The following is a 27,501-nucleotide window of genomic DNA, read 5'->3' as shown; positions in this document are numbered from 1 at the left end:
TTAGTTGAAGATACAAATTCTATTATTTGCATTTTTCACCATTGGTTCAGATGTTTTGCACATGGAAGCCAAATAATTCGATTGCCATGAAAGATTATCTTGTATGTTATGAATAATCCAACTTCTTCCTCTATCATTACTGCCACATCTTTCAACAGGCAAAGAAAGAAATTGTGGGGTTTTCATCTTTGTAACATTGTAACACAAGGGAAAATATCAAATGGCTCCTAGGGAAAATGTTGAAAGCATCAGGGTTTTAATAATAAGTCATTTATTTTCTCAGTAAACATTTGCTAAACACTTACAATGTGCCAACATGGTGTTGACCACTCTGGGAATCTGGAGATGAGAAAGATTTGGATACCATCTGAAGCTTATTATTTACTGAAGGTTAGACATGTAAGCAATCACATACATGGGAGAAATGTATGAAGAATTCAAGCCAGGAAAATAAAAAATACTTATCTCCCAAACTCACATGTGAATTAGGATTATCCTTTAGCCTACCATATTTTTAAAAATACTTTGTAGCATAGATGCACACAGTAGAGTCCTCAGATAGATGGTTTTCTAATATGTTTATGTATTAAAGTATCTTTCAATTAAGTATTGCCTTCCTCTACAATCATAGAATCTAATTTTATGTGCTATGAAGGGTAAATTGACGTTCACACTTCTCCAGCTGTGGTTCCTGTGTTTTATCTGTTGAGAAAGTTAGTGCTCTGTTTTCAGAGCAACAATTTTTAAAATCCCTCAGAGGAGAGATAGACACATTGGGACTTCAAAGTCTATTAGCTGAAACAGTGAGGAGAAAACCCTATAGGAATATAAATGAAATTTTAATAGCACCATATCAGAAAATACTAAATGACCCAACTATCCATAAAAATTTGCTTATCTTTTAGGTCTTTTTCATAGTACAATGATGACTAAATTATAGAGAGAAAATTCTAACATTTAGGCTATATCTCTAAACCACCATCTCAGCCTGTGGGAAAATAAAAATGCCTTGGTCCATATTATGCACATCATCGAATAAAATCATGTCAGCAATTTGGTTAAGTGTTGGCTTTAACAGACCAAATCAGCCAGCTCCTTTGCTATTGTATGAACCACATAATAATAAGTTTAAGCATAATTTTCTGCCCCTAAATTAATATTTTAATATGTAATCATTCAGTAAAGAACAATAAAGCCTTCGGTGTAAAAAAGAAATAGATAGATAGATCTATCTAAAAATTCTTATGACCACATGTAAAATTGCATTATGTATTTTTGCATTTGCCCAAGTAAATTCAAGGTAAATATTAATACAGTTTGCTCACATATTTAATCAGGTACCTACTATGACCTAGACATTGTGCAGGTCACCAAGATTCAAAAATGAATAATAAATAGACCTCACCTTCAAGCAACTCGCTGCCTCACTGACGCAACACACACACACAAATACTCATGATAATGTTGGTTTCTGATAGATAATTTTAATAAGTCGTGTGAGAACACAGAAAGGAAAATGGAAGAAAGCATCACAGAAGAGGTAACATTGCCTAAAAGACTTCCATTCATGCCTTAAGCCCTAGCTCCACTGAGAAGGGTGAGAAGCAATAGCATCAAAGCAAAGGAAGCATATATAATACAGTACTGTGGACACATAGATGTGCATGGTATATGCAGAGTAGAGAGATAGGGGTAAAGCTGCTGGGGTTTATAGGCCCTACTAATGATTTTGTACTATATGTTATATATAATGAAGAGCTATTGTATTCATTGTAATTAAGAAAACAGTTGTGGATTTATTCATTTTGATTATTCATTGGTAATACATATAATTAAATAAGCTGTTAATAAATTACAGAGATATCAGATATCCTAATTTGATAAGAATTAGATCTATGAGTACCAGGGTATTATCTATAGTCAGTGTTTCCTACATTCTCCTGAATATATTTAAGTCAGGTGAAGATTTTCTAAGATGATTTCTTTATAAAGCACAATTAGCATTTTTTTCCACAAAAGCAGTAATAAAACCCCCATCATACCTATATAAAAACCCAAATTTGTATATAATATTCCAGTAGAACTCTTAAAAGCACTCAGACAATGAAATTACCAGCATATAAATAATACCTAACTCAAGGATTGCCAGAAACCATATTTTTATTATCTACAATTATTTTAATGTTAAAACCAATAATGTGGACATTTTGGCAGCACAAATTACTTTTGAACTACTTAATGAGTTTAATAGGCAACATGGTGTAGAACAGTGACTTTTAATTTGTTTTTCTCACCATTTCCCACAGTTAAAATATATTTTGCATCATAATATACAAAACTGAAACAAAAGTTTCGTGAAACAAGTAAAATCTTTACTAAATGTGATGTTCTAGGATATATTATGTTCTATTTCACTTTTTATCCTAGTCAAAATTGGTTTCATAACCCATCAATTGATCATAGCCAGACATTTGGAAAACATTGTTATAAATAGAATAGTTGAGAAAAACTGGATTTGAAGTCAAAAGCTACTGGATTGGAAGTTGAAAGACTTGGGTTCTTTTTCTGGGTTCTTTTTACTGCTTACAATCTCTATGGCCTTAGTAAAGTCAGTTAACTACTCTGGTTTTTGATATATAAAGTGGGAATGATGCCTTCCATGTCTATCTCACAGACTCCTGTTGTAAGGAGCAAATGAGATAATATAGTGCTTTGCAAACCATAAAACACTATATAAGTGTAAGGAGGTGATATCCATAAAATGAGACTATACTTCATTGTTATGTAGTTCATGTGACTTTCGTGAACCTTTTAATCCTTCAAATTCATTGTTAAAAATAATTTCTGTGAGGGTATCTAGTCACACCAGATGTATATGAAAATAAGGTTGACAAAGTGTTTCTCATTATGAGTAAGTGACATAAGTTCAAGTAGAGTTTATGTTTTTGGCCTCTCTGAAAGAAATGTGAAACAGACCAGCACCCTTTAAACTAAAAGATAGTTAAAACAATGAGAGGAATGCATGGTTTTATATTATATAATTTGCGTATGTGACACATTTTTTGATACATGCTGCTGCTGCTAAAGTTAGCCTTTGGCAAAGATGTGTCATAAACACATTTGCAGAACACTAATAGGAAGAAATCTATAACAGTGAAGAGGGAAGCAGGCAAACCATTCATTTGAAAAAGCGTTGTTTAGTAAAATATTATTATGAACTACCTATGTTCAGTTCTTGCCTTGCTAAAAATGAATGGAAATTCAATATGATTTGAGGATGACTTGTCTAGTTTTCTCCATTCAGTTTTTCAACAAAGATTTGCTAAGTACTGGCTGTGTACCACACTGCAGGTGCTATGAGAGTCATTACCTTTCAAAGAGCTTTATCCTCTGTTAGGGAAGATAAAACAAGTATACAAATACAAAGCACAATATTAGGCCTGTTGGACGATTGCATGAAACAGAGACTTACTCAGACTAGCTCAGATGATAAGGATTTATTATAAGCGTGCATGTCCAAAATCTGAAAATGAACCAAGCTCTAGAAATTTCAGCAGCAGGAGTTTGTGAATTTTCAACCCAGGGTTCTGCTATTCCTGACACACTAACTGCCTCCTGTCTGCTTTTTTCTATATCTGTCTGTTCTCTTTCTGCCACCACCTGGCTTCATGTGTCTTAGGAGGTATTGAGGGCATAATAGGAAACAGTGCTATAGGTGGTCAGAAGAGATTACTGTAGCTTCTTTCTTTAGATTTCAAGGAATGCTTAATAAAAGGGGTAACATTGGTAATGGGCCTCAGAAGAGTAGGATGCAAACAGAATATGGGATGAAAGGACGTTCAAAGTGGGAAGTCAAGTATGAATGTAAAGATTCAGAGATGGAGAGAGCACCAGTGTGTCTGTTGAATGGCAAATGTTGCAGTGTGGTTGCAGAACAGGAAATATGCAAAGGTATACTGGGCCAAAATCATCCCTTTTTAACCTCTCAAAAAGTGTTTTAAAACTTTTGAATTTAAATGTAATATAGTCAATCTACATGTGTACGTATTTTTTAAATGTCCAATAGTTTTCCAATGTAAAAAAAAAAAAACAGTCCAAACAAAGCATACCTCAAAAATGTCTTCCATTGGCCTTTGCTTCAGTTTATTTTGTAGAAACTGGAACACATTTGTCACTCCATTGACAAGCTTATCTAGTGAGGCATGGCACTAGGCAGTGTGTGGATTGATAAAATAAGAAACTCCCTGTTCTTAGAATTCGCCATTTAGTTGAGGGACAAGACAGACAAGCCCAAACACAAACATAAATGTAGCAGAAGCAGGTATTTTTATACAGCTGTCACTAAGTGCTTGCACACTCCCTAAACACTATACCCAGATATTACCACCCAATCTCCCTCATTCGCCTCCTTGCTTACCTATCTTTATTCAGATTCCTTTCTCCTCAGTGTGCTCTAAGCCTCACAGCAACACAAAAAGGTACCTAATTGGTTCTCTAATTGAAATATCTGGTCTTGGGTTTAAAGATCATCTACCAATTGCTGTCCCCACCCCTGCACTCATTTGACTATGTCCATTTACCACTTCTACCTAGTCATGCTCTCCTCTCCAGGGAGGCAAACTTACTTGTCACTGGAAAATATTGTCCTTTGAGGACCTGAGGTCTTAATAGAAGGCAGAAGAGCAAGCAATGAATCACTGATAAAATTTGATTGCCTTTGATAAAGTAACATGAATAAGGGCTTTAAACATGAATTTCTTGATAAACGTTGGATTAAAGTTTAGCCAAACCCTGCAAATAACCATTATATGTTAAATAATCAAGATGTACCAGCAACAGTTTTTCCCTTACTAATTCTCCAGGACATAGAAGGTAACTAATCCAAGGATTCAACAAAGTCTAGTCTGTTCTGGGATAGAAGGGTACATTTTGCTTCTTTGGAATGCCCTCCAGAAATAGAAGACTACATCTAGGGTGAACGTTCCAACTTAATCCTAAATCTGAGAGATATCTCTGTGCCTATTACGTGATTCAACTACTGACATAGCACTGATCACCTTGTAAAGCACACATATAAATGGCTCTACAATAGAGACCTGTTCTCACATGAAACCTAGAATATTTGTGGAGTGATTATAAATGGATTAATGCGGCATTTGGTAGTTGCAACTCAGCTGAGAATAGGAGATGAGCTCCTGGAGACACAAAGAACCTCATGTCTCACCATTTCTTCCCCCTGACTAAGCTTTTCAAAGGTGTGTGTGTGTGTGTGTGTGTGTGTGTGTGTGTGTGTGTGTGTGTGTGTGTGAGAGAGAGAGAGAGAGAGAGACTGTGTGTGTGCTTTTGAGAGAAGTGACATTCACCTTCACCATTATACTTGGGCACATGGCATACCTAACACTTAATAAGCAGGACAAAAATGTTTGTTTAGAAAATTAAATAGCCATCTTGGGCTAGGAAAATTATTAAATCAGCATTAGCATGTCTGTAATTTTTCCCCTCTCTTAATTGTTGTATTTGCCTCTGCTGCCCTGCCATTCCCTCATACCATTGCCCAAGCCACTGAGGCACCCTGCTCCCTTTCATTAGGGCCATTTCCCTTCCCTGTGTATCATACAACTTTTCTGTGAAACCTTGTAGACTAGTCTGTTCTCTCTTTTTCAACTCTACCACTGTTTACAATTACCTGCTCATTCATTCTATTGTATTAATATGTATGTGCTTAGCCTCCTCCCATGTCAGTTACATAACCTTCTTTTCTGATGACCACCCACTATTCCTTTTGGTGATTTTTCAGGCAGATATGTCTGTTAGGGGAAGAGGAAGAAGGGTTAAATGGCAGATTTATTTCTGTAATCTTTGGAATGAGGTTAGTCAGTAAAGACTAAACAAGTAAAGACTACACAGTAAAGACTACAGCATCATACACAAGTATGATGCTGACCATTATGTATAAAGCTGGAAAGTGATTACGACCTGTAGTAAAGGCTTACTCATCTCAGTGGTCACCACTGGTTGACCATGTAATCTTCAACAAATAACATAAATTTTCCATGCCTCATTTTCGTCACCTTATATTTAAAGGTAAGTATTTATTGTACCAGCAACTTTATAATCACAATAACTTACCACATCTTATAATGAGAATGATGATTGGAATGATACATAAATGGAATGCTATTTGCACCTCTCTGTGTATAAGAGAGCTGAAAATGATTAAATACAGTAGCAAATCATTTACTCAGAATGTCTGAGACCTGATCTGTTCTATTATATTGGAATTTAGATATCCTAGTTCCAAGTGAGCATAACAATTTTAAAGGCATGTTAGCTAATCAATTTATGCTATATAGTGTGAGATGCAAAGTATAGTAAGAAATAAGTTTTAAAACCATCTGTCTTAGAAAGCATGACACATAATATGGAATGTAAGATATGGTAGAAAATAAACAAGTTTTTAAAACATGAGTTGAAGAAAACATTTATTAGTGTTGACACATTATCTAGATGAGTTGGTGCTATGTATGGAATTGTGTCCCCCAAATTTATATGTTGTAGCCCTAACCACCAATGCGATAGTATTTAGCAATTGGGCCTTTGGGGGATAATTAGGTTTAGATCATTCCATGAAGATAGGGCCCACATGATGGGATTAGTGCCCTTCTAAGAAGAGACACACTCTCTCCCCACCATGTGAGAACACAACGAGGAAGCAGCTATCTTTTTTTTTTTTCATGGAAGAAAATATTTGCAATGTATTTAACACAAAAGGATTAATATTGGCTTTTATGTAATAACTTCAAATCAATTGTAAAAGACCAAACATCCAATGTACATTAAAATGGACAGAAGTTATAAAGAGGAGATTCAGTTTTAAAAATGAAAAAACAAAATTTAAATGGCTAACAAACCGTTTTTAAGATGCTCCACTTCACTTGTAATCAGAATACCCATAAAAAGTTGTTTAAAATTATAATCCATTTATATTATAGAATACTATGGAAGCATTATTTTTTAAATTAAGGTCTATTTGTATGTACATACGTGGAAAGATCTCCAAATGCATTTCTTAGAAAAACATGCTACAAAACAATGGAAATAGTATGATCCCATTCATGTTTTTTTAAATTTTTTTATTTTTTATTTTTTTATTTATACTTTAAGTTCTAGGGTACATGTGCACAACGTGCAGGTTTGTTACATATGTATACATGTGCCATGTTGGTTTGCTGCACACATTAACTCGTCATTTACATTTACGTATTTCTCCTAATGCTATCCCTCCCCTCTCCCCCAACCCCACGACAGGCCCCAGTGTGTGATGTTCCCCACTCTGTGTCCAATTGTTCTCATTGTTCAGTTCCCACCTATGAGTGAGAACATGTGGTGTTTGGTTTTCTGTCCTTGAGATAGTTTGCTCAGAATGATGGTTTCCAGCTTCATCCATGTCCTTACAAAGGACATGAACTCATCCTTTTTTATGGCTGCATAGTATTCCATGGTGTATATGTGCCACATTTTCTTAATCCAGTCTATCATTGATGGATATTTGGGTTGGTTCCAAGTCTTTGCTATTGTGAATAGTGCCACAATAAACATACATCTGCATGTGTCTTTATAGCAGCACGATTTATAATCCTTTGGGTATATACCCAGTAATGGGATGGCTGGGTCACATGGTATTTCCAGTTCTAGATCCTTGAGGAATCACCACAGTCTTCCACAATGGTTGAACTAGTTTACCCTCCCACCAACAGTGAAAAAGCATTCCTATTTCTCCACATCCTCTCCAGCACCTGTTGTTTCCTGACTTTTGAATGATGGCCATTCTAACTGGTGTGAGATGGTATCTCATTGTGGTTTTGAATTGCATTTCTCTGATGACCAGTGATGATGAGCATTTTTTCATGTGTCTGTTGGCTGCATTAATGTCTTCTTTTGAAAAGTGTCCGTTCATATCCTTTGCCCAATTTTTAATGGGGTTGTTTGATTTTTTTCTTGTAAATTTGTTTAAGTTCTCTGTAGATTCTGGATATTAGCCCTTTGTCAGATGTGTAGATTGCAAAAATTTTCTCATAGTCTGTAGGTTGCCTGTTCACTCTGATGGTAGTTTCTTTTGCTGTGCAGAAGCTCTTTAGTTTAATTAGATCCCATTTGTCAATTTTGGCTTTTGTTGCCATTGCTTTTGGTGTTGTAGACATGAAGTCCTTGCCCATGCCTATGTCCTGAATGGTATTGCCTAGGTTTTCTTCTAGGGTTTTTATGGTTTTAGGTCTAACATTTGTCTTTAATCCATCTTGAATTAATTTTTGTATAAGGTGTAATTCCCTTTGAAAACTGGCACAAGACGGGGATGCCCTCTCTCACCACTCCTACTCAACATAGTGTTGGAAGTTCTCACCAGGGCAATCAGGCAAGAGAAAGAAATAAAGGGTATTCAATTGGGAAAAGAGGAAGCAGTAAAGCAGCTATCTTCAAGCTAGGAATAGAGCCGTCACCAGAAACCGGCCATACTGGTGTTGCAGAACTTTCTCCTTAGTTCAGCTAAAATCAGGTTCTTGTCACACGACCAGGAAAGATTAGGCTTGCGGACACATAGAAGGGTGAGGAGTGGAATTTACTGGGCAAAAAGGAAAAAAAAAACTCAGCAAAGTGAGATGCTAACAGGCCCTCCACTTCACAGATTGAATCCCAGGTCACCACAGAGGAACAGGAGAGGTTGGGGTCCTCCCCACTGCAAATGGCGAGAACTTCCTGAGGCTCCACCCCTTCCTCCCAGTGCGCAGGTGGGCTGTATTCAGAGACAATTAGTCGTGAAAGAGTGGGCTTCATCCGGGACCAGCAGTCCAGTTTTTCAGCCTTCAGGCTGTTATAGGCTTAAAAGCAGGGTTTTGCCAGGGGCCCTTGACTGTCACCTGTCTCTATCACTGGTACTTTGAACTTCTAGTCTCTGAGCTGTGAGAAAATAAGTTTCTATTGTTTTAGCCACCCAGTCAATGGTGTATTGTTATGGCAACCTGAACCAAGATAATCGACTATTTATTATTTTATTTATTTAGAAATATGGATGTATATCTCCAGGTTTTGTTGGCTAGCAAGCACATATCTTTTACTTTTATCATTACTTGACACAGCCCAAATTTTCCAAATACAACTGATTATTTACATTAAGGAATAGGCTGTATGATATATATGTACACAATTCAATGCATTAAAATGGAACTGGAGACTATTATTCTAAGTGAAGTATCTCAGGAATGGAAAACCAAACATCGTACATTCACTCATAACTGGGAGCTAGTCTATGAGGATGCAAAGGCATAAGAATGATACAGTGGACTTTGGGGACTCAGGAAAAAGGGCAGGAGGGGGTGAGGGATAAAAGACTACAAATTGGGTTCAGTGTATACTACTTGAGTGATGGGTGCACCAAAATCTCACAAATCAACACTAAAGAACTTATGTAACCAAATACCACCCGTTCCCCAAAAGCTTATGGAAATAATTTTTTAAAAAACTATTTTTATCTATTAAAACATACGTTATTAAGAACGCTACAATTCTTGGGTTACCAGCAAAATCTGTGTTGATGACCATGTAATTATCCATTATAACTTGTCTGCCCCATTCATAACGCTTTCATTTGTCCACTGTGATATTGCTGACCCACAGAATCACACTATCGCCATGTGATTTAAGTAAAATAAAATATTGAATTATTTATTCTATTATTTATAGATAAATATTCCACTCAATGAAGAAATGGCATGACTTTTTATTTTGATAAAAACACATAAAATATACCATCTTAATTTTAATATACCATCTCCAATTTTAAGGGTATGGTACAGTAGTGTTAACTATGTGTACATTTTTGTATAGCAAATATCTGGAACCTTTTCATCTTGCAAAATCAAAAATTTATACCCATTAAACAACTTCCCTCTTCCCTCCTCTCAACTCCTGGAAATCACTATTCGCTTTCTAAGAGTTTGACTATTTTAGATTTAGATTCCTCATATAAGTGGTATTATGTAGTATTTGTTCTTCTGTGTCTGACTTATCCACTTAGCATAATGTCTTCCGGGTTCATCATTTTGTGCAAATGACAGGATCTCCTTTTTTAAGGCTGAATAATATTCAATCATATGTATATGCCACACCTTCTTTATCCGTTCCTCCCTTGATGGACGTTTAGATTTCTTCCACCTCTTGGCTGTCGTGAGTAATACTGCAGTGGATGTGAGAATGCAAATACCTCTTTAAGATCCTGTTTTCCACTCTTTTAGATATATTCCCTTTAATAGGGTTGCTGGATCATATGGTAATTCTATTTTTAATTTTTTGAGAAACCTTCGTACTTTTTTCCATAGAAGCTGCACCTTTTTACATTCCCACCAACAGTGCACAAAGGTTCCATTTTCTCCACATCCTCACCAACACTTTATTTTCTATTTTTCTTTATAGTGGCCATCCTAATGGGTATAAGATAATATCTCTTGGTGGTTTTGATTTGCATTACCCTGATGATTAGTGACATTGAGCATCTTTTCATATACCTTCTGTCCATTTGCATGTCTTCTTTAGAAAGATATCTATTCAGGTCCTTTGCCCATTTCTTAATCAAGTTGTTTAGTTTTTTTGTTTGTTTGTTTTGTTTTGTTTTTTCTGCTATTGTATGAGTTCCTTTTCTATTCTGGATGTTAATCTCTTATCAGCTGTATGGTTTGCAAATATTTTCTCCCATTTCATAGGTTGTCTTTTCACTCTTTTGATTGTTTCCTTTGCTGCACAAAATGAACAATCATTTTTAAAGTCATTTTTTAAAAAATTCTGTTGTTCGGATACTTCTACTCATTATACTCCTGTATAAACAAACTTCTGTTAAAATGTTTAGGGAATTCGAATGCTTTTGTTTGTTTGTCTTACATTTTCAGTTCTTTCAAATGGAGATGTTACACAAATTGAGTGTATTAGTATGTTGTATTATGAAGAATACAATATGTGTAAGAAGTTCCCCAAATCCATAAAATATAAAATAACATTCAATTCACATTTTTTAACAAGCCAGCTCTCTAGTATCCCTCGAATTTTAAGACTTTAGATTTTGGCATACCGGTGAAGTGCTACACTATGTATTTATTTAATATAGCCAACCATTAGAACTATTATACTGAGTGACATATGTAGTGATACTATTTCTGGAGTTGCTAGTTGAATTACCATAACCCTAAACTATCCTCATAATTATCTATTGTTGTAATCTAACATGTATGTAGAGAAGGAAAATACCTACATGTGACTCATAGTTTAAGATAATTCTTTTTATTGTAATAGCATTTATTTGAAGCCAATTTGGTACTTCCCGTAGTAGAGAGATGGTCATCATGAATGCCAGTTATTGTATTAAATAAGAATTTATTTTAGGTACATAACATTTCATTAGCAAATGTGGTTAAACTTTAATGTGCAGGAAGAAAAACAGCATACATAAATTGCTCAGTTGTCTTTTTAAAGCAAGCCCATCAGGCAGTCTCTTCTGATATTTTCAGCATCAACTTGGGATAAAATGACACACCAAATAAGCTAAAAACTGTTACTATAGATTACATAAATTACGTAGGTGCTACTGAAATGAAGATATTTGCTACTCAAAAGGAAACATTTAATGATGTGTGCTTGAGCATATTGAATTGGACCTACAAATAAAATAACCCACTACATAGATTTCATTATGTTATTACATAGCTGTTCAGACTCAGCATTTTATATTAATTGGTTGCAATAAAGAGGAATGACTAGAGTGGTATAAGCACAGTTGGTGTGGTTTGTTTTGAAGGCCAGGAGAGATGGCTGAGTGGCAACAAATGGAGTCAGTGCAATACTATGGTACCCAAGGCCTTGCACTAGATTCTCCACATCTCTCAGACTCATATTCTCTATCTCTAAAATGGACACAGCATACGAAAGTTGAAACACGGTGTTTTCTTCAAGGCAGTGGAAGTTATTTATAGCCTCAGAAAACTTTAAAAATTACACATTCTTAACAATAATGACTTTTTTTTCAAATAGTCCATTTTCACAGCATACCAGTTATGTGAACAAGAAGGTAAAATAAGAGAGACTAGAGGGCCAAAAATAAAAACACTAAAAAGGAGTAAATGAAACTTGTGATATCTCCACAGTGAGTGTGTCTAAATTAATGTTATTTTTGTCATGGTACCAATACAATTTACTAAAACTTTGTAGGTCACTTATTTCATTTGGGTTATAAAAAGTCTCTAATTTGATTCTGTCTTCCCCCCAGAAATGATTAGCCACATGTTTTAATGGCGTACCCACAGCCGTAGTCTTCATGACAACAAGACCCTGTGTAAATGGTTTCAGCTGGAAGGTGGGAAGAGGCCTTAACATCTGTGTAGCCTTACCTCTCCCCATCCTGGGCTACTGTCCCAACAGAGGAAGGGGACATGTTTTTCTTTGCTTCCTACTTTGCAGGTATATATCCTAACAGGCATAAGGAAAAGAAGTAATAGTTGTAGCAGTAGCAGCAACAGCAACAAATGTGAATATATGTAAGTTATTACTGAATTCTTTGAAAGAAAATTGGTTTCGTAATCTAAATTCATACTGGAAATAATTACAATAATAATTATATTAGTAACTAACATTAACTGAATGTATCACATGTACCAGGCACTATGCTAAGTATTTGACATACAATCCTGGTCTGGTACCCATGCTCTTTACATATACTATAATTGATATGCAATGCTTTAATAAATATATTTGGATATACTATGAGGCAAGTCGTATGTCCCAAATTAGGTTGATACACAGTTACAAAATTGATCAGATAGCTTTCGTTTATAATGTGGATGTTGGTCTTAATGCCAATATGATAAAGTTCCTGTTTATTTGCTGTGAACGGTATACCTACAGAGCACCACATTTCTAAATAGTAGTCATCATTTGTTAGGTGGTATTTTTGTATATACTATTTAAAAATGTTTCTGAGCATTCCTACGCTTCAAACAGTTATCCACAACTCCTTCCCTCATGGGGTTTGACATACTGTGAGGGAATTATTCGAAAGACAGTTTTGCTTGCAGCTTGGCCCAGTGAATAAAGCATCAGATAATATTTGTGAAAGTCTTTGAAAGATGCAGATGAAAGGTGCTTCATAAATACAAAGCACTAATGTTGTATTCATGGAAATGGCTCTTCTTCATATCCTTTGCTCTAATGTCTGAGTCCCAAGGTGTTATTGCAATGGATACTTTAGAAATGCATGTATACCCCCAAATCATTTTAGTATAGAGGAAAATGCAAGTGAACACAGAGTACTTAACTAAAAATCATGAAATAGAGACTATTATCTGAAGTGAAAGAAACTTGCAGCATAATAAAGAAGCTAATCATAGAGAGTGTTTGGTGTGGCTTGGAGGAAGAGGAAAAGATAGGTGTCAGCTGTTCTTATATTGACTCATGACTTCAATAATAGCTTCTTAGAACTTTTAGAAGAAAATAAGAAAACTGAAAATTGTGAAAAAAATTCAACTATAATGCAGAAGTTTTAAGTAATCAAGTGTCTTGGAGTCAAGTAGATTATCCTCTTAGGCTACTTACTAGATGGCACCTGATTTTATAGATTTCATTGGGCTCAATAATTGATCATTCATTTAATAATATTATTTATTGCTTACTATGTGCCAAGCACTCTGCTAAGTGTTTTGTACACATTACCTCATTTAATTCTCACAAAAAACATTGAGATGCTTATTGCTATGCTTATTTTACAGATGAAGAAACAAAGCCTTGAAAAGGTTTATGGCAAACTGATGGTAAATGACAGAGCTGTGATTTAAACCGACATAGGTCTGATTCTAATATCTGTAACTTAACCGTTGTGTCATTCGAAAGTGTTATGATGTACTTACTAATTTAAACAAGTTATATACAGATGATATCTCTAAGTAAGTAAATTAGTAGCAGAGAAAGTACTCTACACTTGATTCACCTTATTGAAAACAAACAAATGAAACTAAGACACTCTCCTCTTTGTCTTCTACTGCTAAATATAAGGTGTTCCCTAAATGTTTAGGTTAATTTCTCCTTTTCTTTGGCTTCCTCATCATTTATTTTGTAAGTTATAAGTAGGATGAGCCCTACTTTAAAGAAAAGTATAGTTCAGTAGTAGACAGCACTTGACCTTTTATTCTGTACACATAACAATAAAATTTAAATATATAGATATATATATCTGTGTACCTTGACATGCAACCCACTTTGTATGTTTATCACTAGAAAGCCCTATGATAAACAATGTTCAAAACTACCCAGAATGGGAAACATCTAAGCCCTGTACTGTAAGTACAGAAAAGAGGAAATTGCCCTAGTGCTGCCAGGGCAAGAATTTGAAGATCAGGGAGCTGGTCAGTAAGCCTAAGTGACATGGCTTCCTGAGGAACAGAATTATGCTTTACATAAGCAGTTTCCAAATGCTGATGAGACCAGGAGCATAAAACAGAGCAATTCCACAGTACTATGTTCCTTTACCCTGAGGGAGAGACAGCTCACTCTGTGTGGGCTACCAAAACCAGAAAATGAGGGCTTGTCTCCATGAAGTACAGGGGAAGCAAAAGGGAACCACGTATACATGCTTGCATTTTAATTTTATTTCTATCCTTTGTGGTACTTATTTGCTATTTGGGAGTCAAGAAAAAAAAGTAAAAGCAAACTTGAATCAAATCCAGGTTGTCATCATTCCCATCCAGGAACCCAGATCACACTCTGTGGTCTGGTCTGGTCCAGACCTCCAGTGTTAATACACAGAAAGGAGCGTCTGTGCACTCATTCACTGACTTCAGGCACTACAAGAAGTCTCTTTGAGAAACTGTTTCACATAAGTAATGTATGTTTAATCCACTGTCCCTCTCAGCATCTCACCTATCATACAGACCTATCATACATATGTATTTTCACAAGGTACATGAGTACCTTTTGAAAAACTTACTTGAATGAGCTTAATGAAGAACTAAATTGCTTAAGAGATAGGTTGGTGCAAAAGTAATTGAGGTTTTTGCCATCACTTTCCATGCCAAAACCGCAATTAGTTTTGCACTAACCCAATACTTGCTTAAAGGACATATTTATCAGTCACTACCTATGAAATCGTTTCTTAATTTCTAAGATTTCCAACTATATTTACTACTGCAGTCTCATATATTCATAGCTTCATTAACATGTGTTCTCATTTTCTTCTTCTGTTTATGCAAGCTGACTCTCTTCCCCTTGAGATGAGCTAATTTTTTTCATTTTCCTAAGGCATCTATACATTGTGTTCATTTCACTGGAGGGGAGTACCTGCATTCACTGTTGTTCAATTCATTCTAATATCATATTAGCGGATTCCACTAATTTGCTTTTTTATTATTTTTTTATTTTATTTATTTATTTATTGAAATAGAGTCTTGCTGTGTCACCCAGGCTGGAGTGCAGTGGTGTGATCTCGGCTGTCTGCAACCTCTGCCTCCTAGGTTCAAGCGATTCTCCTGCCTCAGTCTCCCGAGTAGCTAGGACTACAGGAACGTGCCACTATGCCCAGTTAATTTTGTATTTTTTTGTACAAAATTACTAAATTTCATAATTTAGTAGTTTGGTTTCACCATGTTGGCAGGCTGGTCTCGAACTCCTGACCTCAGGTGATCCACCTGCCTCAGCCTCTTAAAGTGCTGGGATTACAGGCCTGAGCCACTGCACCCGGCCTGATTTGCTTATTTTGATAGACATTTCACTTGATCTACTAGCAGACACATCTATATCAATAGATCAGTATATTTCCTAATTGAGCTGCCTTCTCACAACTTCATTAGCCATATACTAGTTAATGAAGTCTCAAGTGCAATCTATACATAGTTTGAGGCTACATGTGAAAAGACATCATTACAAAAGAATTTATCAGATAACTTTTTTGTATTCTGGGTGATGTTCATCCAGAATGTTGCATTTTGTTTGGGGAACCATAAAGACCTAGTTAAATTGGAGTGAATCCAGGGAGATAAGCAGTAATGTAATTGAGAGAATGAATCAGATTTTGAAGGAAAAATAAAATGACTTAAATATGCATAGCTTAGCATAAGCAAAGTTTATAAGATAGGCTTAGTAATAGGTTGTAATTTTGGCATATCTCCCAAAAATAGCTCTATTTAACATTTCGCTAAAATGCCATGTTGAAAAACAAGAAGATGAGAATTTGTGATAATGAATCAGTCAGTGAACATTTCAAGCAGAAAACTTTTCAGATACAGGCTGTGCCCACCCAATGCCAAAACAGCTGTTAGGAATGTGAATAATTCAATCAAATAAGTTCTTTGGCATCATAAAACACTCTCACCCACCATGGTTGCTATAACTTTTTTATAAAATAAAACTTGATTGAATTCAAACTTTAAATTTTTGAATTCACTCAAATTAATTAAATTTGTAAATGAGCAAAATAATAAACTTGTATTGAATAAAATTATGGGTTGTATGTGGGAGATATAAAGATGATTCAGACTCAGATCCTGATACAAGACAAGTATATGCATAGCTTGAATGCAAGAGGGGAAATAAAACTTTCTCTCTCCTTCCTACAGAATTGTTATTTTCCTGCTCATACCTCTTAGGAGGCTCCCTCAGTAGCCCATTAGATGTCAGACAGAAAGATTGGTGGCAGCCAGTACTGTTCTACCAGCAATCATTAAGATCATAATTCTGAAAAAAAAAAATGTTTTGGCCCCAACATATTTGAATAACATGTACATGTTACTCATATGAGAATACCAGGACTTCTTTTTTTAATCCTTCCTATTTCCTTTTTGTTGCTGTTGTTCAGAGGGGAAAGATAAGCAAATCTTCGTCCCTCCCATGGTATGAGTAGAATCACTTTAGAAGCATATGGATACGAAAATCACCTATTACAATTGCTTATAAGATCGGAGTTGTACCCAATTCCTATCACTAGCTGTAACCCCAACCCCTTTCTCTCCCATCCAAGAAAGCACATCCAAATGCAACTCAGCGAGAGTGGCACTATTAGAGGCATCACCCTGAATCCACTCATCTATACTTTTTAAAAATAAATCATTTGTGAATTTCAGTCCTCTATTGTAGCAACAGGTGACCGCAAAACATTGGCATGTTTTGATCCTATAGCTGAGCATTGCTGAACTGCAGCAAAGGGCCAAAACGTGAGTGAAATTTGAGAATCCCCTGGGTCTTGTGAATACTGCTATAATAGTGCCATCTCTTCCCATTGTCCCAGATGAGGGCTATGTACTTGTTTAGCTCCCAATTACAGATGCCAGGGTTCCTCTCCATCACTCCATTAGGTGTCCATGAGTGCCCTTTGTTCTTAAAGTTGTGCTGGTGGAGAGGAACTGTGGAGCACAGGGGATCTTTCTTGCCAAATAACCAGACAACGATGGTTACGAGAACATTTTCTTCAGCCTTTATTTGAAAAATTTGGACAAGGGTGAAACCTTTCCGAGGCTTCCCTAGCCTCTATGCTTTTTTATACTCTAGAATTTTTGCCTTTTGCTTTTTTTGTTTATTCTTAATATAGCGTGCCCTCACTATTTAACATATGATAGCTTGAAAAATATTTTTCTTGAAACTTCAGACACGGTTGTAATGTTTTCCTGATTTGTGCTTCAAACATTGCGTTCTATCTTTATAAACAACATTGGAACGATCTGCATTCTTTGCCTTTTGAACAAGTACAGGGTGACCATTTATAACACTGTAATAAAAATAAAGCCCTGAAAATGAAAACTTTATAAGTGTTCAGGATACCTCTTATTAGCTAATTCATTAAATGATGCACTGTCAATTAATTCATAACCCTCCATTACCTACCTGCAAATAAATAATGAACTTGAAGATTGAAAATATTGAAATACCTACATAAAACTTTAGTTTGAGTATAAACTAAATATGAAATTTTAAAGGATCATTACTTTTTTATATTTTCTTTTTGATATACTTCACTGGCTAATAACAGAAACCACAATATCATTGTCAACATAAGATAAAACAGGGCAATTATCTATTTCATGTTTCATGGTACATAACAGATAACAGTTTCTTTCAAGGCTATAGTGAAAAGGCTTTGGCCAACCACTAATTTTCATTGCTAACTAATACCGTATACTAATGTTTAAATATTGATATTTAAAATTCCAAATTGTACCATAAAGTAGAGCTCTTTACCACTCTACTTAGAAAAATGACAGTTTTCTAAGATAACAAATATATTGGCTTCATTTTTCTTTTTTTTTTTTAAACATTACCAAACTACTCTGCAAATATTAGCAGAGATGTATCCATCTTGTATTTTCACAACCAAGAAAATTAGGTAGTTTGAGCAGTTACTACAATAATTTAAACAAAATGGCATTTACCACAGCCCTCTCTTTTTTTCTTGATTGTAAAGTCCTGGATTGTTTGACTTAACCTGTGTCCGAGAGTTGACTGAGTTAACAAACCAGCCACTTATTGGCAGGAATATTGAGTATTATGCCTGAGGTTGGCTGATTGTACTATGTAAAGCCAATACAGTGTACAGCACAGTTGGATTCCCTCTATAACAGAGACAGGAAGAAGTGGGCTGGAGGATGGCTGCTTTGTGGATCTTTGACTAATTTGTATGCTTGCACAGCAAATTGGAGAACAGGAAAAGAGATTAATTAAACTAGAAAGTAGAAAATTTGGACTTTCTGGACGTAGACCAGCACTCCCTCTAAAGATGAGTATCAGCTTATAGAGAGACTAAAATATAAATATGAATTTCAGCACAAACATGTCAAAGGATCGTAGGTGCTTTATTGTTGACCTTTATTTCCAGTGATTGTAACAAAGATCAACCTAACTGACAGAAATTAACACAGCATTCTATATCTTAACCTGTTGGCTTAGTGAGAGGGCCATTCAGAGTTCTCAAAGGGATGTACTTGACAATCTGAAAAACAGTAAATAGTATCCAGGGCTGTGGAAGCCATGCAGAATGCAGTAATCCAGAACGAGGTTGAGCCCATGGAAACTAGAAAACATTGTAATTTATTGTTAGCTTTCCCCCAAGAGCCTCTGTGACTGTTCTCCTTCAGTCATCTGCTTTAGTTGTGATATCTCCACTCTATTTCTCTCTCCTTCTGACTCTTTCTGTTGTTGTCTGTGCCTCACTCATGCACATGCCCATTTGTACATAAGTATTTATTAAGCATTACCTATCAAATGGGCTTTATTTCCATTCTCAATCCAATGGTTTGGTTAACTGATAAATCTGCTTTTAATAAAGGATGTTGGTATAGTAATATTAAAGCAGTATTATTTGAGCCAGAAAAGTGATAAACTGTATTGTTTATTTTCTTCTGAAAACCAGTTTTCTTACCTTTTTATTCTTTGAGCCTCTAATGATAATTACGAGGTTGAGAACAGAACAGCCAGATACACTTAAGTCTAATTTGATGATCACTGAGCACTATGAAGTTAATGGATATTAGTCATAACGTGCAAATCTTGAAACTATCTGCTCACAAGTTACAAAAGCTCTTTGTGACAGGTAAAATACCATTAAGTAGTAACATACATTTTGAGTTAGTAGTAATAGTTAATATTAATAAGAAAATATCTTCTCTTTCTTTTAAGCCTGTTTCCTTTTACCCCCTACTCCTGCCTAGAAGGGGAGAGCAGCTCAGAAAAGCAACCTCAGGAACCAAAGACTTCTAATTGGCCTTGAGAGATTTGACATAAGTAGTATGGCAATAACTCTTGGTGCCCTGATGTTCTTTGCACATGTAGATTATATGGTCTTCAGAGGCATTAATTAATATTGCCTCATAAGAGCTCAGGAAGGTGGTTAAATACTAATACAGGCCCATAATCCCTTATCCAAAACCTTTGGAGTCCACTTTTTTCAGAATTTAGAATTTTTCAAATTTTACAAAGGTGCTGCTGTACATTTACTATATACTATATATACCCTCACCCAGAGTGAGGTATGGGCCAGCACCCCTTAATAAAATGCATTAATACTTTCATAGCTAAATGTATGAAAATTCACAAAATGAGATAAATAAATGAAGACTATAAATATCCTTATATCACTTCAGGTCAGGCTTTGCCACCAAAATTTATGAAATTAGATAAATAAGTAAAGACCATAAATATCCTCAAAGCATTTCAAGTCAGGTTTTGCCCCTCAGTGAGTTAGGGGAAAACAAACTCATTTTTCGGAGATTCTTTCATTCCATAGTTGTAGATAAAGAATTGTGGAGCTACCCTTCCCCTTCACCAAGGAGATAATGAAACGCATACTAAGACCAGGAAGTACAGACATGATTTCTGACTCTCTGTGACCTTTTTCTAGAGCTATAAGAATATATGTGCCCCTTTTGGCAATGTACACTGCATAGTAACCTTGGAAAAAAACATATTTAGGGAAGATATTGTCACAGTGTCACTAAAGAAAAGAATGATCAATTTAGTACATGGATTTCAGAAAAGCTAGCCATGTATCTACTTTTGTCAAATTTTTCAAGAAAAATTGTCTATTTGGCATTACTGTAATACTGACAATATTTATTTTTAACACCTACCGAAAATTATTTTGCATATACAGCCGGTGCTGCTACAGTGCTTGCTTTATGAAGGTTAATTTTTTCCTTTGCTATTGGGATGTTTGAGAACAGTCTGAACTTAAGACAAATTTTGCGTTTGCATATGCGCAATTCCATCTGTTAAAAGCACTAGATGAATGCAGAAAACTGCATACAGCAGAATGAACTGCATAAGAATACACGAAATGGGCACATGTATATACCTGAAATATCCATCAGCTATTTCAGCTCACCACATGTGGATAGGAGCCTGTCCCATCCACATCTGGTATTTAAAAGTTTCCGTCCTAATCAGATAACTTTCCTTTTCACCACTTCACAATAACTCACAATTTGCAACTCTTCTGACACCCACTTTCATAAGATAAAGTGTCATATTTGGTATGGCATTCGTGTATCCCTTAACCATTAATATATGAAAAACTATGCTGTCATTCTTATTAGGTTCCTTTTTTTTAATGTGTCATTGATGATGTTTTTGAATGTTGCATCCCTAACTTCATTTTTTCCATAACCCTTTGGTTATGTGTGATTTTGCATAGTGCAGTGAATTGCAGAAATGCATGCTTTGTCTTGTAGCAGAACTGACTGTATATGTTAATGAAATGTAAGGGACGAAACACCCTGATAGACACTTTGATAAGTTGCCACAGAGATACTCTAATTTCTTGTGAAAACTTTCTCTAACACATTATTCAAAATAAGGTTTATTGGCAAAAAGAGAAGAAAAGGAAAAAAAAACTACGCGTGACACGTTTCTTCTTGCACTTACCTTTTGGAGACAGAGCCAATGTTGTTTCTGAAGGCTTATACTTCTATTAGTAGCTCTGCCACACTTTAAAGGTCTCAGATCTACAGTTTGGAGGAATTTTGCTCCTGAGAAATTATCTTACCAAGTTATTTTAGGACCTCTAACCTGAAACTGGCTACTATCCAAGTATATTATGTGAATTAGACCTTTCCATTTGAAAACTTAATTTATTTTCGGAAAGCTTTGTAAGTATGTCTGGATATCTACATTTGCATAATCACCACTCCCCACTTCTCCCTTCCTCTCTCTCTTGGGCACAGAAGTGTATGGTTGCCAGATACATTTGGAAGTGAGTGTATGTGACTCTCAAACCCCTAGAATTGGTGTTCTAGAGCTCCTGACACTGAACACTAATGTATTTTTCATTAGTGTTTAATGTTGGGAAATCCCATTTCATGGAGCCCAAGGATTAAATTACTTCATTTGGGAGGGAACAAGTGCATTCCCCATCTTTTTCCTGAGGTGAAAAAAAGAATGAATGAGATCAATTTGCATTTCGTAAAGGCTTAAGGTCTGGATGTATTCCACTCAGTGCAACAATCCAATATTGTGAAAGCGTTTAAAGACAATATGAACTAGTAGGGAAACCTCCACATATTTGAAATGTGGAAATAAAAATACACAGTAAAATAGATGAAAATCAAAATATCCATATATGGATATGCATTATACATAGATAATCTAAATGACTAGACAAAGCCGTTCTACCTGCAGCAGAAATGTTATAATAATACTATGATTGCACTTTTCAATGAAGTAAAATTTTTATTATTTTTCATAATAGAGTTGCAAAGATTTTGAGGTAATCTAGCAGGCAATAAATCTAGATGTCAATGAGATATTCTTTTTCTTTTGAACAACTGTACTGAAGAGAAGCCCTTTCTCTTGCACAACTGTGCTGACAGAAACCCCTACTGATTAAGCTAGTAAATGTCATGCATGTTGTTTAGAGGGGTTCTGAGCACAAGACCTCAAATTGACTCCTCTTTTTCTTCTAACCTTGGACTCCCACCTTTTGCCTCCCTTCCCTCGGGTCATTAAGTGCTCTCCCACACATGGCATTAGACAGTAGATCTGTAGTGTGTCACTGGTGCTTTTTTCACATCATGAAGGGGCATCATTTTAAGCACCATCTTCAGAGTATCATTGTCCTTTGTCATGGCTCTGGGAGGCATTCCACTAAGATCTTCAAGGGGAAAACCTACTTCTCTGTCAATTGAATAGCCAGTGGCTACGTCAGAATGAGAGCCAAAGGGAACACAGAAGGTGGTTATCTGGGCCCCATGATCCAGTCAAACCTTCTTCTATTAGCAAAAGATTTTGGAGATTTTGCTCTGTACCCAGTACTTTGCTCAATGTCATACAGCATACAGGAGAAGTAGAAGGAAACCTTATTCTAAGAAATATGCAGTCTATTTTGGGAGAAAAGACAAAACACATAGGATATGATGGGGATGCTCTAATATTGCCAACTCAGGGATCAAATTTATGGCAAAAACAGTAAATGTTAAAGTCATAGAAGAGAGTCATGTTTATGTTCTGAAATAGCGTAATGAAAAGAGTGCTGGGCAGAGTACTGGGATTTCAGATAACATAACCCGTGGGGATGGGGGAGAGTTGTAAGTTCAGTCTATCTGTTAAAATGTCACTTAATTTACAAAAGCACGTACAGAAGAAGAGTAAAGAAATCACCTGGCATGGGCAGGAAAAAGTATACAAGTTGAATGACCTTGAGCAAGTCAGTTCACCTCTTTGGGTCTTGGGTTTCTCATCTGTAAAATGGCGAGTGGAGAGAGGCAAGCTTAACTAGGTGATCCCTACGATTTCTTCCAGTCTTATAGTTTTATACTTTTATACTTTTATTACATTCAATAAACAGATAGTCAATAAAATGCATGTTCAAGCACATTTTACATGAATTAAATTTAATTGTTAGGAAAAGTGATTATTATTATTATCGTTATTTTACAAATGAGGGGTTAAAGCTTCTAAAGGGTAGAGGCAGAACTTAAACCCAGATTTGCCATGCATCCCAGTCCAAGCCCTCTCCTCTTTCCACTGTACTGTGTTGCATACCATTGCACCACACTGCCTTCCTTTCTACATTTAAGGAGTCGTGGTCAAAGAGAGAAGCAGACATAGTAAACCTAAGTGAAAAATCAAGAAAATGTGGACAATTCTTTGTCTCTAAATCTTATGAAGGAAAAGAGAACTCATATTACAGAGATCTGCAATACAGGGAATGGAGCATTAGCCAGAGAGTCAGGAGATGTGAGTTCTAGTCCTGGCCATGCCACTAACTTGCCAAGTATCCCTGGACCTGTTTTCTCATTTGCAAAATGAAAGCATCTCCAAAGTCCTTTGGGTTTCAACGTTCTGTGCTTCTTTGAGCCCCCAAAATGGAAAGCACACTGCTAGTTACAGTTATGAGTATGAGCCCAGAGGTTTAAAAAAAGTTAATGAGATGTTAAGTATTTGTGATGACTTTTTTTAGTGGATATGGGATTTGAGCTGGGCCTGGAATAATGGGGGTGATTTAGGAAATTCATGAAGCATTTTAGTTCTTTTAAAATATACAAGGATAGCTGACCATCTAAAGGAATCTTTTTTATAAAATGAATGATCACCACTCCCTTCTCTATCTATCTCTTGTACAATTCAGATTTTCATATAGTGAGTTTATTTAAAGGGAGAGCCACCTGTGCTAGAAAATACAGCCAAGAACTTGTCATGCTCTTGGGAGAGTAATATCATTTTTAAAAATAAAAAACCATGCCAGTGTCTTTAAAATTCAAGTTTGAAGTAAAAAGATTGAAAGAAGTGATTTTTTTTTTTTCTGTGATCAGCCACTGCAAAGTGGGCCTCAGCACAAACCAGCTGAGCCCTTTGCTGGGCATCGAAAGCCTCTGGCATTTTTCTGCTTTTCAACTCTCAGTCATTTGGGAGGTGGGACAAAGCCATGCTGTCCACAAAGTTTATCCAGAACGTGCTGGTGTTACAAGAAATCACTTGACATCTATTATGTTTCTCCTGTGGAAGAGAGGTGGCTATCAGCTACAATAGTGATTTCTTTTTAAAGGGGTTTAATTGAGGTATTTCTCATGGGCCAAATTCTAACTCACAGTCTTTACATGTGCCTGCCAGGAAAACAAGGCTGCCCAGGCTGCCCCTCTGCAAACAAGCAGAAAAAAAATCTGTTTGCCTGCTGCCTAAGCTGCCGCTAACATGACAGAGCTCCTAGAAAGGCGTGGCAAAGGGAAAAAGGTGCAGACTGTGCTTTGCATGACCATGGAAATATGTATAACAACTTGAACAAACTCCTTTTAGCCTACCTTTTACAAGTAGCACTCTAAGTTGGGGGGCTGGCAAAGAGATTAGTTTCACACAGCCAAGTGACACACTCGTGAGCTGTTTTTCTAAAATATGGATTTGCTCCTGTATAGGCGAGCTCACATCCTTTCCTGAGGTAAGCCAGAAGGTGGCCTTATATTTTTATTTGAAGTGCTGAATGATTTTCCTTGAAACAAATTTGTGCCTTTCACTAGCATTTTCTGAAGTGAGAATTTTGCAACTGATGGAAATCAGCTCACTTCTGTTCTGTAACTTGGTGTCTTGTTGATGATTTATTTGTTCAGTAGCAGAAACTATGACAAATGGTGTGAGGCAGCCTCATTTACTTTTTAGCTGCTATAGCCCTAAAGAATTTACATGTAAATGCCACTGTGAATGTTTTACATTTCATAAGCATGCTGCACATGCTTTTGTAAGTTAAGTGGCATTTTTACAGACAGACTGAACTTAAAACAACCTCCCTCACCCCACAGGTTTTATTATCTGAAGTCCTGGTAAGTCTGTCATGCTGGTTTCCCTGACTGCCAAGTGGGAGAGTAAGTCTCTATTTTATGTTTCTCTTCTCTCCTCTTTAGATGTGCAGAGCAGCCCACACAACCAGTTCACCTTCAGACCCCTCCCACCGCCACCTCCGCCTCCTCATGCCTGCACCTGTGCCAGGAAGCCACCCCCTGCAGCGGACTCTCTTCAGAGGAGATCAATGACTACCCGCAGCCAGCCCAGCCCAGCTGCTCCAGCTCCCCCAACCAGCACGCAGGATTCAGTCCATCTGCATAACAGCTGGGTCTTGAACAGCAACATACCATTGGAGACCAGGTACTTGAGCTATTATTGATCCCACTAAACTTAAGTATTGGCAGAGGATGGTTCCACTGATTGCAGAAACTAATTTCATCACACACATCTGCAGAGACACACAAATGCACAAACCGATGCACGCCCAGATGCATGGGCAAAAAGGAAGACTCCTTCACAGGCACAGATGTGCAAACAGACACACACATCTAGATCCAGCCACAGACACAGACCAAAGCAGATACACGTGAAAAGATGAAGCCACAGATACATAAACACCCCGCTGTCACATATCCACAAAAACATAAAACAAAGCAATTATCTAAGCTGTCACTGCAGCCTCGAAGTGAAAGGCAATTGTCCCTTGTTTTAAAAAACTGCAGTATTACAAGAAAACCCAAACACAACTGGAGGAGGAGTGATCATTTCTATTTTATTTATTGTAAGATTCTTTGAAAAAATAAGTTGCCTTCAAACATTAAAAAAAAGTAAAAGGATCAGCCTCATGTAATGGAAGTATATGTGTAAGTTTAAAAACTAAATTCTGCCTTTAGGGTGAAGCTTTTGGTCTTTTGAGCAAAAAAGTTTTCCTCTGTTTTTCTTCACATGTTTAGATTTCTAGATTCACTCCTCAGAGCTTTGTCGTGATAAAAGTTCTACTCTTTGCAGTTCTAGGTCCCTTGATCATGATAGATTTTAGCACGAGATACAATTAATAAAGAAATTATTCATGATTTCTAGTCGCTTTCTTAAATCAAAAATTACAACTTTATATTGACATAGAAAAACACTAATAAAACATAGCATTCTATTTTCTTTGAAATTCAAGGACTTCCCCTTGGTTTTTTTTTTTGTGTGTGTGTGCCTTATGTAGTTCTACAATGGAAGCTTTTATTTTTGTTTTATTTTTATAGATTCGGGGATACATGTGCATGTTTGTTACATGGATATATTGTGCAGTGGTGAGGTTTGGGCTTCTAGTGTACCCTCACCTAAAGGGTGAACATTGTACCCAATAGGTAATTTTCTAACCCTCACTCCCTGCCCATCCTCCCTTTTTTAGAGTCCCAAGGGTCTATCATTTCCATTTTTATGTCCATGAATAGCCATTGTTTAACTCCCAGTTATAAGTGAGAACATGTGGTATTTGATTTTCTGTTACTGAGTTAGCTTACTTTGAATAATGGCCTACAGCTCTATCCATGTTGCTGCAAAAAACATGATTTTTTCTTTATGGCTCTGTGGTACTCTATGGTATATATATACCACATTTTCTTTATCCAATTATTCATTGATGGACACTTAGGTTGATTCCATGATTTTGCTCTTGTGTATTGTGCTGTGATAAACACATGCATGCAGGTGTCTTTTTAATATAATGATTTATTTTTCTTTGGGTAGATACCCAGAAGTGCATTGATGAATCAAATGGAAGTTCTATTAAACATCGCCATACTGTTTTCCATAGAGGTTGTGTTAATTTTTATTCCCACCAACAGTGTATAAGCATCGCCTTTTCTCCACATTTTCACCAATATCTGTTGTTTTTTGACTTTTTAATAATAGCCATTCTGAATGGTATGAGATGGTATTTCATTGTGGTCTTAATTTGCATTTCTCTGATAATTAGTAATGTTGAGCATTTTTTCATCTGCTGACCACTTATACAGCACCTTTTGAGAAATGTCTGTTCATGTCCTTTGCCCACTTTTTAACAGGAATTTTTAGGTATTTTTTTCTTGTTGATTTGTTTAAGTTCCTTATAGATTCTGGATATTAGTCCTTTCTTGGATGCATTGTTTGCAAATATTTTCTCCCATTCTGCGTGTTGTCTGTTTACTCTGTTGATTACTTATTTTGCTATGCAGAAGCTTTTTAGCTTAA

General features: G+C 36.1%; 1 protein-coding gene across 1 annotated transcript in view; it reads left to right on the top strand.

Annotated features, from left to right (window-relative positions):
• Positions 1–27,501, top strand: part of TENM1 (teneurin transmembrane protein 1) — an 854,513-nt gene that overhangs the window by 462,421 nt on the left and 364,591 nt on the right. Inside the window, exon 6 of the mRNA XM_058441351.1 lies at positions 25,398–25,638. Coding sequence (XP_058297334.1) covers positions 25,398–25,638 — 241 coding nt within the window. The remainder of the gene's footprint in view (positions 1–25,397; positions 25,639–27,501) is intronic.

The sequence above is a fragment of the Hylobates moloch genome, unplaced genomic scaffold, assembly GCF_009828535.3.
Source record: "Hylobates moloch isolate HMO894 unplaced genomic scaffold, HMol_V3 SCAFFOLD_7, whole genome shotgun sequence".
Lineage (NCBI taxonomy): Eukaryota > Metazoa > Chordata > Mammalia > Primates > Hylobatidae > Hylobates > Hylobates moloch.
The sequence above is the reverse complement of the archived record's forward strand: the minus strand, read 5'-3'. Positions and strand labels throughout refer to the sequence as shown.